The sequence below is a fragment of the Hippichthys cyanospilos genome, chromosome 2, assembly GCF_059441005.1.
Source record: "Hippichthys cyanospilos isolate Australia breed blue-spotted pipefish chromosome 2, RoL_Hcya_1.0, whole genome shotgun sequence".
NCBI classification, from domain to species: domain Eukaryota; kingdom Metazoa; phylum Chordata; class Actinopteri; order Syngnathiformes; family Syngnathidae; genus Hippichthys; species Hippichthys cyanospilos.
In genome coordinates this window covers 15,351,656-15,365,525 of record NC_142370.1, presented here as the reverse complement: position 1 = coordinate 15,365,525, position 13,870 = coordinate 15,351,656, and the positions used below count along the sequence as shown (strand labels likewise).

The 13,870-nt window shown below is 39.9% G+C and overlaps 1 protein-coding gene across 1 annotated transcript; it reads right to left on the bottom strand.

The window, feature by feature from the left end:
- Positions 1–142: 142 nt before the first annotated feature.
- wrap73 (WD repeat containing, antisense to TP73) lies at positions 143–10,681 on the bottom strand. Its single transcript, XM_088407781.1, has 13 exons — positions 10,535–10,681; positions 9,932–10,011; positions 9,696–9,848; positions 8,517–8,633; positions 3,333–3,405; positions 2,773–2,876; positions 2,502–2,588; positions 1,753–1,887; positions 1,553–1,630; positions 1,370–1,472; positions 920–1,045; positions 612–803; positions 143–509 (listed from the first exon to the last, which is right to left on the bottom strand). Exons 2-13 carry the CDS (start codon positions 9,998–10,000, stop codon positions 397–399), a joined length of 1,350 nt encoding a protein of 449 aa, XP_088263907.1. The 5' UTR covers positions 10,001–10,011; positions 10,535–10,681; the 3' UTR covers positions 143–396.
- Positions 10,682–13,870: the final 3,189 nt, after the last annotated feature.

The window sequence follows — 13,870 nt, the reverse complement described above, 5'->3', positions numbered from 1 at the left end:
CAGATCATGAGTCGTATTCATAGTGTCCACATGCCGAGTGTGTATGTGTGTGTTTTATAATGGTACAGACCAGTATAGTATTGTGCCAGTAGTCAGCTGTCCATTCAGCTCTCAATAAAGTCTCACAATAAAACATACCAAATTATCTGTCAAACTTTATTCCAAACATATAAATTGTCATGGCAAAGAACAAATATTTATAAATAGAAGGAATGTGAAAAGTCAAGAGCCTGAGCAGTCACCCTTTCAGTGTGAGGAACTTTGATTTAAAACGTTTTTAATCCAAAATAGGACTGCCAGGTTTTCTGAAACCTTCAGTAAAACGTACTTCAAGTCAATTAGGCTGGTGGTAACTGAGTGCAGAGCCTTTCTCCACCAGTTTTGTACCTGCTCAGATCATTCGTCCTCAGTGCCAGTGTTCGTGTAGCACAAGCACAGATGCTCTTTCCCAAGCAGGATGAGAGGATCACCATGGCAGTGCCACATCAGCGACTGGACCTGGAAACCACCTAAAAGCAAACAGTGTAACTACGCATATGTGCAGAATGTACAGAAACACTTAATTTTTTTTTCCCTAAAATCTGAAAACCAATCATGAATCGTCATGTTACCTTCACTAGGAACTTCAACAGAAACACATCCTGCTGGGGTCCACAGATAAACTTTGGTGTTGCCAGTGCATATCGCCAGCCGCGAGCGTCTTGGGTCCCATTGGAAGCAGCGCACAGATGCCATGTGCTCCAACACGGCCAAAAGGCTCATCTTCTGCATGTCCCACACCCAGATGACACTGGCCATGTTATCTGCGGTCAAAAGTACACATCCACAAGCATTTTGAAGGTGTTCTGTGGACTACACAAGCCTTAGCGCTGGTAAACAAAGACACTGTGTTAGAGATGGGGAGAACATGATGCCTGACCGTTTTTGGTGGCTAAGTACCGACTGTCAGAGCTGAAGGCCAACGTAGAGACACCAATCTTTGGGTTCGCTCTGTCTGGGTCTGGTCTGACCATAGGCATCTGAACTGGAACTGGGTGAATCTCATCTGGGGGAAACGAGAAGAAAGCTGCCGATGACTAGATAGAATGGGATTTACTTGACTCTAGAATTGCTGCAGTCCATAGACGGTCCAGTCCTGGTGGGCTGGTATATTGCACATTTTCGATGCTTCCCTCCGAGATACACCAAATAGTTAGGATAATTTTCAAGACCCTGCAGAGCTTGCTGATAAACTAATTATTTGAATCGGGTGACCTGGGGAAAGGGACCTGGTAAACACGGAGCTCTCCGGCCCATCCGTGCTGTAGTCAAATGAGTGAAATATAAAACGGTTTTGCTTTTACGCAATAAAAGGCAAACACTGACATACATTTGCTCTGACTGCTAAAGAGAGTCGAGTCCATGGTTATGTTGTGTGGAGAGTATTCTTCTGTGCGAGCAGCCGTCCTTTTCTCTTCTTCCTTATAGACAACCTACAAAAGCAACATGTAGCTTTGGTTATAATTGAGATCTATGGCCTTGCGGTATAAGAACGATGGCGGAAAATACTTGCAACTTTAGTGTTGGTGATGGTTTCTGGGTGTTCAAACTGGGCTATCTTCTTCCATGTAATGTGGTTAAGGATGCGTACCTACAATGTGTTTACAGTCATGAACATTATTATTTCTGACATGTGGTAGGAATAAAGGTGAAAACACTTCTTTCCAAGATTTGTTTTATGGCAAGATTTTAAAAAAAAATGATGATCCATACTTTTTCATCATAGCTACCAATGGCCAGAAACTGACTGCTGGGGCTCCAGGTAACACTCTTGACCCCCAGCGACCACTCATAGGCATTATAAGTTGATAGCAACCGGCCGTCCAGAGAATACAGCAACACCTTGTACTGCCAAGAAAGGGTTACGAAGTTAGAAAATAAAATAAATAAGGAAATTAGTTCTTGTCATGTGTGCTTGTGGTATTAGCAGTTGAACGGGTGCCGCATTTGACATATTTATGCCTAAATTATGTTGCCCTATGTTTTTTAAGATTTTCATTTGTAAATTAACTATGACTTTAGGTGGTGGGTTAAGTAGTGACATCCAGGTCAATCCCCGCATTGCTCACCTAATCATTACTCAGTTTTGCATTTTGCACTTTTTTTTCAGTTGACAGAAAGTGATCAAATGTGTTTATAAAAGTATTAAGTGTACATGAAAAATACTTTAGACATTACATATAATTATAGACAAAGTAATATATTTTTATCGCTAAAGATGGCTAGATGCTTTCTTTCACGTGCCGAGCAGAAGTTCACATGCCACCTGACACAAAATACAGAAGTGCATGTACAGTCGTGGATTTTTGCTTTTCTGCATGAATAGAGATGTCATTGACAGCAAATGAAAATTATGAACAAGAATTACAAACAAAAAAAAAATCCTAAACCCTCCTTTCGAACTCTATTATCATCATGAGCTTGGCAATACAGCTACCAGGTACCAGCACTCAGTACTTTACCTCCAAGCAGCTGTCCCAAACAGCCAGGATGCAGCCATTGGGTGACCACCCTAACCCTGCAAGATCCTGCGTCTCAGTCTCAAAATGCTGTTAAAAAAAAACAAAAAAAACGACATATTTACACCATAAAGAATCCAGGCAGTAATAAATCAAACTAATAATAACCGTTGCATTAGATGACCAGAATGTGCTTTCCAGGACATCTATGTATGTTACCACTCCGATAAAAGTGTTAAATGGAGAAAATGCTGTGGCTGTGTCTTCTGCTTACCCTGAGCAAATGCCAGTCATCACAGACAAATACACAAACATAATCTTTGCAGTCACGACGTTCAGCCAAGGCCATATAAGAGCCATCTTTGCTGAAGTCAATACCTGCAGGTACAAAAGAAAAACACAAAACTATCATTGCGAGTGGAACAAAATGCTAATCCAAATAAATGTCATTTGATTTTGTACAATTCAAACTGTGGCATTCTACGTATAAGCATTGGTCAAGTGTCACAACACTTATGAGTGGAGCATCACGGACTTATTATGGCAGCTGAGAGGATGCGTAGGTCATGCAAGGGCACGAACGGAGACCAAAATTTTTACCCAGGCTGCTGACAGGCCCGTTATGAAAAGCATGTCCCATTTACTGAGAGGGGCACAGCTGTCTGCAGAGAGCGAGGGGTACACTTTTTAAACATAGAACGGAACTGGCCGCAAGGTAAAGAACGGCATGTGATTCAGAGACGTGCTGCTGACCCTGTCTCAGAGGGTTTCTGGTGATACATACACTCGAAAACAACAAGCAATTCATTACAACAGAATTACTCTCATACTCACCCTTGTGACAAGCTTTGGGATTTTTGATGTAAGACACAGCTTTGGTGCACAGGGACCACACAGTGATTCTCAGCTGTCAAAACACCACAGGCAAAAGACAAGTCATGACTGTGTCTCATCTTATCTCGTATAAGGCATGTCCATATGTAAAATGTGGATTATTTCCAGCCCTATGATAAACGCGTACCTATGTAATTTAAGTATGAGTGTGTAAACAAAAAATAAAAGCATGTCCCATATGAAAACAAAAAGACAAACCATCAAAAATACACATGGCAGAGAACATACAAGCGAGGTCTGAAGACAAGTCTGTACTATCTAAATTAACCAGTCACACATGTTGCATTTAAGAATGTTCAGAGGTTTCATCACAGCGTTTAAACATGAATTTGAACTGAGCCAGCATCTGTCACTTATGTGGCCTGTTTGTTGAAGACGTCCAGCTGTGTCTGAACTCCGATAACATCTCAGAGCACACATCCGGAACATCCCATCATGACAACCAATACCAATATGGCGCAAAAAGAAAACAGAATTGAAAGAAACAGTCACGCTTTGTCCCAAAGTAGCAGTACTGTACAGCAATCAGCTTTAGGATGTGTTGAACATTCCCATATCTCCGCAGTGCAAAACTTGTGGACAGAATGATTTAAGCTAGAAAAGCAGACTTAAAAACAGCAACATAAAATAAAGCATAACAGCGATTCCTGATTTGCGCACGGGCTGTGAACGGGCAAGTGTATTTGCTGCCATATATTTCGATCTGTCAGCAGGGGATTAGACTGTAGGCATTCCACGCAAGGGGCCATCTCAAACCAATATAGCCCATTTCTCTTGTTACAGCCTCATGATTCTATCAAGGAACTGGAGCCTCTTCAAGTCAACATCTACGCAAAGTATGGCTGAACTATTGTCATCATGCCCATCTCGGCACTTTAGCCCAGAAGCATCGCTGACAGGTTGGATGCAAGCTGGCTCCAGCAGTACCAAGAATGCTAATCCGAACCCGTCAATCTAAAAGCAATTACATGTGTTGAGCCAAATGAGGTTCTTGGCTGCAGTTTAGCACCCTACAGCAGGTAAGGGTGGACCCATTGAGATCGGTGATGATAATTTTACAAAAGTCAGAGATAAATATTAGAATGCGGGAGTTTTGAAGGTAGGTGTAATCTTTGTTAGATGGTTTTACCTGCCCCCCACGAACAACGAGGAGGTTCAACAATGAATCCTTCACAGGAAAGATTTTGCTTTGGTCTCCCTTGGTCAGATTAGCAGACCTTAAACTAAGTGGCAGGTATGGGACAACACTCAAGATATGCTCAAAAAGCTAACTCGTAAAGCTTAGTAGTTATGTACCATTCGTCAGAAAAAAAAAAAAGGAGCAGTCAGGCAAACAGGCAAAGGATTGACATTAAACAATAAGCATTTCAGAATAGCACAGTTATTCTGAAAAAACATAGTAATATCATGACCTACAAGGGAGAGATATTCTTTAGGAACATGTGGCTTTAAAGTGCACCTGTGATACTAGGAAGAAATTGGTTGATCATGAAAAACGGCATCCAAACACATTTTCCTTTCGCTGCAGGTTATAGCGCAACCTTAAAATAGATCAGGCAACTTATTTGTCGAGATATCATGCAAGCAGCCATACTCGCCAGCAGGGTGTGGAGATGTGACATGGCACCATTGACAGCTGCTCCTTTTTTCCACTGTCTCCCATTTAATGCACAGCATTTTCTTGGTCAGACTGCCAACAAATCTGAGTCAGTCTGACAATTTTCCAGTTAATACTGGCAAAAGGTCCTTCATTGCATCTATATTGACTCTGGACTCAGATTTATAAGACTCTGACCAAGAAAACAACTGAGCAGGAGATGAGTGACAACAGACGCACTGTCAATGATGACGTGTTCTGTCTCGCCTCCCTGCTGGAAAATACTGCTATGTGTATGTTGTCTTGACAAATAGGTTTCCCCAACTTTTGATAGTTTGCCTTAATACTACCAACATGTTTGGGTGCAATTTTTCTTGATTAACCTTTTCTATATTTCCCGCTCAGCACCACATTTACAGTATTATTGTAATAAGATTTGGTCTTATGTAAACGTAATAATAAAGGACAACCAGCTAAAGCACACACATGGCTAAGGTGCTTTACAGTCACATAGTCAGACAGACAAACGCATACAGGGGCACGATTCGCACCATAGGCAGCTGTCCCTAAACAAGTTATTATAGCAGGTTGTTTATGAGTGACGCTGAAACTCAAGCCTGACACATACACCCGTCTGGCGCAGCCTTAATGAAACCTCGCAATGGGGTGAAGGCAAGTTCGGCCGCCCCGTTGTCAAGATAGTAGTAAGTGCGACACTGGCTGCGGTAAATTAATTTCCAACCGTAAATACTCAATAATAAATCTGTTGGTATTACATACTGGCCGGTGATTAGACTTGTTTGCAGAGGGCAAGAAATATGCCTGTGGTCAAATGCAGAAACAAAGCATAAACAGTAATATAGTATAAATTAAGGAGTCACATTGTTGGCCGACAAAGTATATCCCATATATCATCAAATAGTGACATCCTCTAGAATAGACATGTCCCAATTAGCAAAAGAGTGTGTTGCCCAAATAAGTGCTCAGCACAAGTATAGTAGATTCCTCCTTTTTTTTCCTCAATTAAAAAAAAAAAAAAAAAACAGGCGGAACAGCTATATAAAACGCACCCTCGCTATGGCAAAACAGCTTGGTTTACAGTATTTTGCATTGGCAGAATTCAGTAGCCTACAATTTTTTATTTATTTATTTTGGTGTTACTGTCATGGATGTGTAGCTGATACCAGCTCATTATCTATCCCGGTGGTCCCCAAACTTCAGCCCGCCTTCACATTTTGTCATCATTTTTTTCCCAATCTTAGCCACATGATCAAGACTTGCACATATGTGAATGCATGAATCTATTATGACTATACCATAGGTAAGCTTACGTTTTAAGACCTGAAAGAGCCATACTGTTGACTAAACTATATATACAATTACAAAGAAATCTACTAGGATAAAATCCATTCTACAATCATACGAGTACAGCAGTGAAATATATATTGTGTGTAGGTGTCATATCACTTAGTTTGGTTTATTAGCTTGCTTGCTTCCTGGTTTTCACAGTGAAGCTCATTCAAAAGAGCTTGCAAAAGATGGTGTCCACAAAGATGTGATTGTTTCATTTTTGTTTTAAAAGGAAAATGTCATTAATAGTGTCCAAATTCCCAAAATGGTTATTAATATTTGGTTATGTGTGGCTTTCTGGAAAACCAAATGCTTGCATTTTGCCACCTCTGCAATCATTATTTTTTTTGTTACAAACTGGACCCGCTCAGAGAAGGGAAAAGTTATTCTGCCCCCACGAGAAAAGGTTTGGGGACCCCTGATCTCTACTGTACCTGCAATTCCAACCTGTCTGAGATTCAATGCCATTGAGTGAATGCATTTGTCATGTAAAGTGTAATTGCGATAAAATAAGGATTGGTATACTTTTTATTTTAGGCACTTTGATTCACTTGATTATTTTCTTCTGGTTTAGACTGACGTGAAACATATGTAAAAACTGTAAAAAGTGGTTAAAAATTGTTGAAAGTTGATTTATTTTGTTTTGTTTTGTTAATGTTGAAAATGATGGTGACAATTTGAGGTATACCTATACAATTTTTATCGATAATAATCTTATTTAGAGTCGTTATGGTGGGTGTGAGGGTGCCAAAGGTTTTCTCTTTCTTAGGTTGGACTTTTTGCAAAAAATAATTGAAAAGCACTGCTCGAATAGGACAATAAAGAATCCTGCCAAAATAGGGGGAGTTGGGACTTGGTGTTACATACAATATCATCTCCACCACAGAACGCAATAAAAAAGTTGAATAAATTATTTTTTTTCCTTTTTATAGCAAGGGGTCATGTTGTGTTTGGGAAAAGAATAGCACATTATGAGATAAATGAGCACCAATTAGCCATTTTGCACAACCCAAATTAAAAAGTGTAACTTAATTTAATTTGAAACGAGCACCTTCCCAATAAAAACCCCAACAGTGATACATGAGGACTTTTTGAAGAAAAGATTTGGGCATCTTATCATTCCTCAGTATTAAACTCACTCTAAACTCGAGCTAGTATTAGCCCTCATTATCGTTTGGTCCAACATGTCTCAGTCAGACTTGACGTTTACAAAGAATGAACCATTGAAAAATGCACCCCTGGAAAATCAGTTTATAAATGGCAAAAACTGCCATTCGGATGAGGAAATTTGATTGTTGAGATTTTTTTTTAAATAAAATAAATACATAATACCTAATAATAGCAACACTATATTTTTTTCCTTATTCGCTGCAAAATCCAGCGTGATATCTTAGCCCTTGTAGTGAAAACTTTCATGCCCAAGAGTGGGGAAAATAAATCAATTTCTTTGCTTATAACTGCACGGACACAAAATATGAAAATGACAAGATACCAAATCTATAGCTGAGATTGTATCCTTTCATTAAATATTGTGTTATATATGCTGCATTGAGTCCAAGAAATCATATATTCCAACATCCTATGGTTCAAACTGCATAATGTTATCGTAGCATGCAGTAATATTTAAATACTCAATGGGAATAAGGATCTCGTTTATGATTAAAGCTTATACCTACTATGCAATTTGTGTATTGTAGTGCTTGGTGTAAAAAGTTGGACAGCATGTCAATATCACAGCAGTGAAAAAAATAATCTTATCACATATTTGGAAACAGCTGCTATTCTATAAGAATTACGACACAGTTAATTTTTCAATCGTTCTTTAAAAGCTCACTAATAGCCAAAACTTTGATGCAAGTCATTTTGAGAGCAACAAGTACATTTTTTCTTCCTTGATCGACAACCTTCAGATTATGCAAGACCTACATGATGCAAAAATATGATCCAGACGCAATAAGAGCAATGTATGACAGGGTGCTAACAGGAGAGGGGCAATGAAATCAGACTGAATACATGCAGCGGGCGGGGTTGTTAAGGCTCTGGTGTCTGGCTATTTTTAAGGCCCCCCTTTCCTTGCGGGCCAGCAACAGTGGAAATCAGACAGACAAGCATATGCATAAACACATTTGCGTGCGCAAGAATGCATGCACGCTTGCACGCACCAACTTGGCACTTACATGGAACTCGGTGGTGTTGAGTACGTGACGTCCGTCTGGACTCCAGCGAGAAGCAACCAGTCCGATCGAGCCTTCGTCGATTTTACAGTGCCAGTCGGGCTGTTCCAACGACCATACCTGAGGAGAAAGATACTTATCAATCAGCAGGATAATCATCACGAATGATAGCTCTCACATACATAACAAGATCTTCTTTAACTTCATGTCCAAGAATCATTTGAAACCATGAAAGACTGGCGATGGATCCCCCTTCAGAGGTAAGATACATGATGTGCTGCACAATTACAATAAAATGCACAACTTCTTTCATTGATAGAAACTTTTGTCTGAAAAATACATCTTGATCTTTGATTTTTACAGACTATGTTTCGAGCAAGGCTCTATCAAGTATTTTTTTCTATTCAGAGAACTAGGACAATGTGTAATGCAGTGATTCTAAACCTTGTTGAAGGTACTGAACCCTTAAATGAAAAATAAAATACTTTTTTTTTCTTTTTCAATTCAAGACATAGGGACAGTATATGCACAAAATGAACCGGAGAACCCCTGAGACTGACTCACCGAACCCTTAGGGTCTGACCGAGCCTAGGTTAAGAACCACTGGGGTAATGTAAAGCAATTTGTCACAATTTGTGTTCTAGACTCCTTGAGATTATATAATTAATTTGTAATCAAAGTTTGGTTGACAGAATTACCATACTATATTAGCACATCAAAAACAGCATTAGCCTAACAGCATGACTTCCTATATCAGTTTATACAAAACAAGAAAAAACACAGCAAATTCAACAAACTAGAGGACACCAATCGCCGTCATTCATTCAATTAGTTTAAAAATGAAAAAAGGTACAGTAACCATTTCTTTAATACTAGGGATTTTCACTTTCATTTTGAGAACGGTGCAACACTTGCAACAGGGTTGTGTCAGGCCTATTTGTCATCCAAAACACAATGGGGTCTTGAATAAATAAAAATAATTGCTGCAAACGTTAAGTTAATAAGTCAAATATAACTTTCACTTTTTACCAACAATGTTTGGTAAAAACGGTCTTTACAGCTGAGGCTAGAACTAAAACAAACAAAGCTGAAACAGCAAAATGAATGTCCCCTTTCCATCAAAATATATTTACAACACCACCAGGAACGGTTTCGGATTACCAGCATCTTCTAACATCCTACCTGTACCAGTCCTCTCTTGTACATAGCACACAAGATGAACTGAGAGTCAGACGACCATTCCATGTGAGATATAAGGTCCAGGCAGGTGTAGAGGTTCATGATCTGTAGCGTGCTCACATCCCGTACCACCAACCTGTACTGTACACATGTAGCCTGCAAAAAAAGTATTTGTAAAAACTTAATAAAATTTGATTGAAAATATGTTCTAATAATGACAATTAATTATTAAAACTTACTAAATATTTCCCATCTGGCGAGACCCTGCAAAGCTGGTTGGATTGCTTGAAGAACTCGGAGAAATTCATGTTGAGGACTTCTACACAAGAATTTTAACGTTATCTTATCAAGACGCTTGGATGAGTCTCATGCAAGTAAGAGCAGCCTCTTCGTTTGGCGCGGGTAATTTCCAAATTAAACACGAGATGGTGACATACACCCAAGAAACAGCACGCTTTCCCCATTGTACACAAAGTCTTTTTGTATTAGGGGCAAAAGCGCCCAAAGACTTAAGACCGCGCACGGTATCTCCTAAAATATATTTACCGTTGTATGGAGGGAATATGAGGACATAGCATCAGAGTAAAAACATATTGTATATTTGTACTCAGAAGAAGGCTACAGGTTGCTCACCGACTCACGACTAAGAAAAACCCAAGGAGATTGCTTAAATCAGATACGAAACTACTTTAAACCTCAACTTAATTTGTCGACTTGGCCGTTTGTTAGTGAAGACACTCGCAGTTACTGCAGAAAGCGAACACGTCACTAACGGTTACAAGACTACTTCAACGCTAGCTTAACAAGCAATTCACATCACCGAATGTTATTTGCAAACCTACTTTTAAAACCGGGGTCCACACATCGTCCTTGAATCGGGATTCAGTCCACCCTAGAGCGTAATTTTAAGAAAAAGTAAGCCTTGGTTGTCATTAGCACACAGAAGTCATAACAAGAGCTGGTTTGTCTGTGTGAACGTTAACGACACAAGGGAGATGACCAATCAGCGAATCGCTCTGCTTCTTGTGCATTGTGGGAAATGTAGTTTATCGTTCTTCACATTATTTTCTGAGTAAAGCTGATCCAAATAGTTGCCATGCGCTGACGATTCCGTCTACCTGTGAGACCGCTGTATTTACAGTGTTAGTTTTAGGCTATGCAAGTTTCATATGTTAAAATTTCTTCCGAAGTGTTGTAATACATTTTTCATTTGACACAGTCTAACGCCAATTATAAAATGTCCTTGTTTCTTCTTGCTGAGACATCTAAATAATTCATAAAACACTGGAAAGCCTGTCTTGAAAATATTGCCAAAAGGCATCCATCTGCGTGTATGGAGGTTTCCCGCTTGTGTGCGCCCAAAACGCGCTGCCCGCCGCCTCCCTTTTTCTTCCTTAACCTATACTGAAGTAAGCTCACACTTCCCAGGGCAGCATGTAAATCAGCTTCCCTGTCCTTATCACTCTTTCATTTTCTTTCTCCGAAAAGTCAGTGTCCTGCGGCGTTCTTATCAAAGTCATATAGTCTGGTCGATTTTTTCTTTTCGTTGTTTTGCTTTTGCGCGTTATATGGAGGCTAAGTCTCTGGGTATGTTCAACAATAAACATTGGGCTCTGGAAACAAAAAAAATCCTTCTGGATTGGGATAATAACACTTTTCAGGTAGGTCGATTTATTTATTTTGTTTAAGTGTGTTATTGGCGAAATGTCAAACGCTCCTTTTATATATGTGCTAATATTTTTTCGGTCTAGAATATAGCATATGTCTGAATTGTCTGAATTAAAACAATCATTTTGTTAATGCTAAAATCTCGGATAGACAATGTTCCTTCTTAATTTCATGGTTTAACGGTTTTTGTCAACATGGCATTTTTTTCCGTTTTGTGAGTCTTATAATCACAAATCTGAAAAGTTTGGTTTCCTTTTAAATAGGATCGCTGTAGTCAATTCTTCAGTTGCATCCCAACAGGACTCAATACTGAGCCGACTTTTTATGCCATCCTCATTTTAATGCCAAAGCATTTTAATGAAACAAAATTGCCAAATCAAATGAAATCACTCGCATGCAAAGACAATTGAATAAATATACATATAATTAATTTCTTTACATTTGGGAGCGTGTACTTTTTCCCCATGAACGGACTCATGGGAAGCATTCAGTGCGTGTGGTTTTGTATTAGGTTTTAGTTGCCATGGGGCCCGTAACCCATAGTGGGGACAGGCTGACATATCTATCTGCCCTTCTGCTTCAAACAAATTGTTAAGAGAAGAAATCGCCATACAAAAAAAAATAAATAAAATAAACTATTTAAACGAACATCCACACCAAATACAATCGAATTCCAGTCCAGTTTTTAGACGTGCAAAAGGGGGAGAGGAGGCCGACTCAAGGCCGAGAATCACTATCTGAGACTTCTTTTTCGGCATGCAAAAAGCAATATTACCGAGCATCAACAACAAATATAGTTGAAATCCAAATTCGTTTTAGACGTGCAAAATGGGGAGAAGACCGAAACGAGGTATCTGCAACTGTTCTCTTGTATGACAAAATATGACTTATTTTTTGTTGTTTCAAAATGTCTTTTTTTTTGTCTTATATAGGACACATCTGCCGAACATGAAAATCATTACTATCGAAATACTAAGAAGAAATACTATAGACATACAATGATGAATAGAAAAATAATTGGTTGCTCTGGTAACTGGTGTCGGAGCACCATGGGTGTGAACCTTTAGGAGGAGGCAGTGATGCTGAGCCTTCTCTCAGGGATGAATTGGCGTGCCTGGACACGCCCGGGACCCCTGACACTCTCAAACTACATTGGTTCCATCACACCTGTGTGCGCGTGCATGCATGCGTTTCGTCAGCTCGTGGTTTAGCGTGTACGTGTGTGTTCGTGTCTCCGTGTGAGTGTTTGCGAGTACGTCTGTGTGATGTAAATTATAATCCAGAACAGTATACATCCATTTTTTAGAGCTGCTCATTCCCAAGTAATAATTTGTGTGCTTCACAGAGTGATCTGCCCTTCGCCTGACTACCCAACCTCCAAAATGTCTCAGACGCCACTAAACGAAGAAGGCGGCAACTTTGAGCACTTGTGGAGCGCTCTGTGAGTGTGAACACAAACGGCAGTCATTTCCATATGCTTTTAGCGCGATAAATGTTTGTTTTCTTACATGTATATTTCAAGGTATGCGCCCCCCCCCCCCAAAAAAAAATCATTATCTTAGCCGTTGTGGATTTAAAGGACATTATTTTCCTGCTGCATTACAAAATAAGGTTATCGTTGACTATCTGGTCTATTGTGCATACAGAGAGCCTGACAGTACCTATTATGAGCTCCCACCAGGAAGCCAAGGAGGTGAGCGTCCGGTACCTTCTACAAGTACTTCAGGGAACCAAAGCTGTACTGCTGAGGTTTCCATGGGTGTCTACCACATGAGGGACATGGACGACAATGGGATGGTAGGAATGACATAGATCGCACTCATTTATTTTTTTCGTTAGTCAAATAGTCAACACCCACCTGCACTGCAACACCCCGTGCCATTGTTTTTTGTATGTGTCCTTTCACTTTTCCCTCCAGTGTTCCCTCCAATATGCTTTCCCTCTCTTGTGCTGCTTTTTCCCTCTTCGCTGAGTCCCCACTGAGATTCCTTGGGGACTGTGGACTGTGGAGTTGTATGTGTTGGGGCAGGGCTAATTAAAGACCCGGCTGGAACACCCTTGCCAAATCATCAGAGCCATCTGTAGACTGATGTGTATTTACTCTAATTTCATAAACATGGACCTAGTGAGTTAGAGATTGCAAATTGACAGAAGCCATGGCTGATACATCAATGGATCGCCTCGATTGTCAATTTCAAGGCAAAACAAATAATAGTCCTTGCATTCCAAATGTAAGTTCACATGTATTGGTCTGATCTAATCATTTTGCAGGCAAGTCTGGGCCTGCCTGACCAGTTAATGAATACTCATGACAGATTGAAAGGGGGCGGGGCCAGTGTTTGTTATTACTCTGCTAGTTTTGGAGGCCCATTCAAGTGAGAGATGCTAACGATGCATCCTCCATCACGGTCTTAGCCGTAAATTGTTCTTCTGGAATGTCTGGTCTGCCATCCTTTGTCACGATGTAAATTTTTCCGGACTGGTAAAATGCTATGTGTGGTAAGTGGTAA

What these genes read in the sequence shown, in the direction of transcription:
- wrap73 (XM_088407781.1), bottom strand. Translation starts at nt 10,000, where the DNA reads ATGAATTTCTCCGAGTTCTTCAAGCAATCCAACCAGCTTTGCAGGGTC. An exon ending in GTACTTAGCCACCAAAAACG is followed by an intron (nt 804 to 919) that starts GTCAGGCATCAT and finishes TTTTGACCGCAG; the next exon opens with ATAACATGGCCAGTGTCATC. An exon ending in TGTTGAAGTTCCTAGTGAAG is followed by an intron (nt 510 to 611) that starts GTAACATGACGA and finishes GTTTGCTTTTAG; the next exon opens with GTGGTTTCCAGGTCCAGTCG.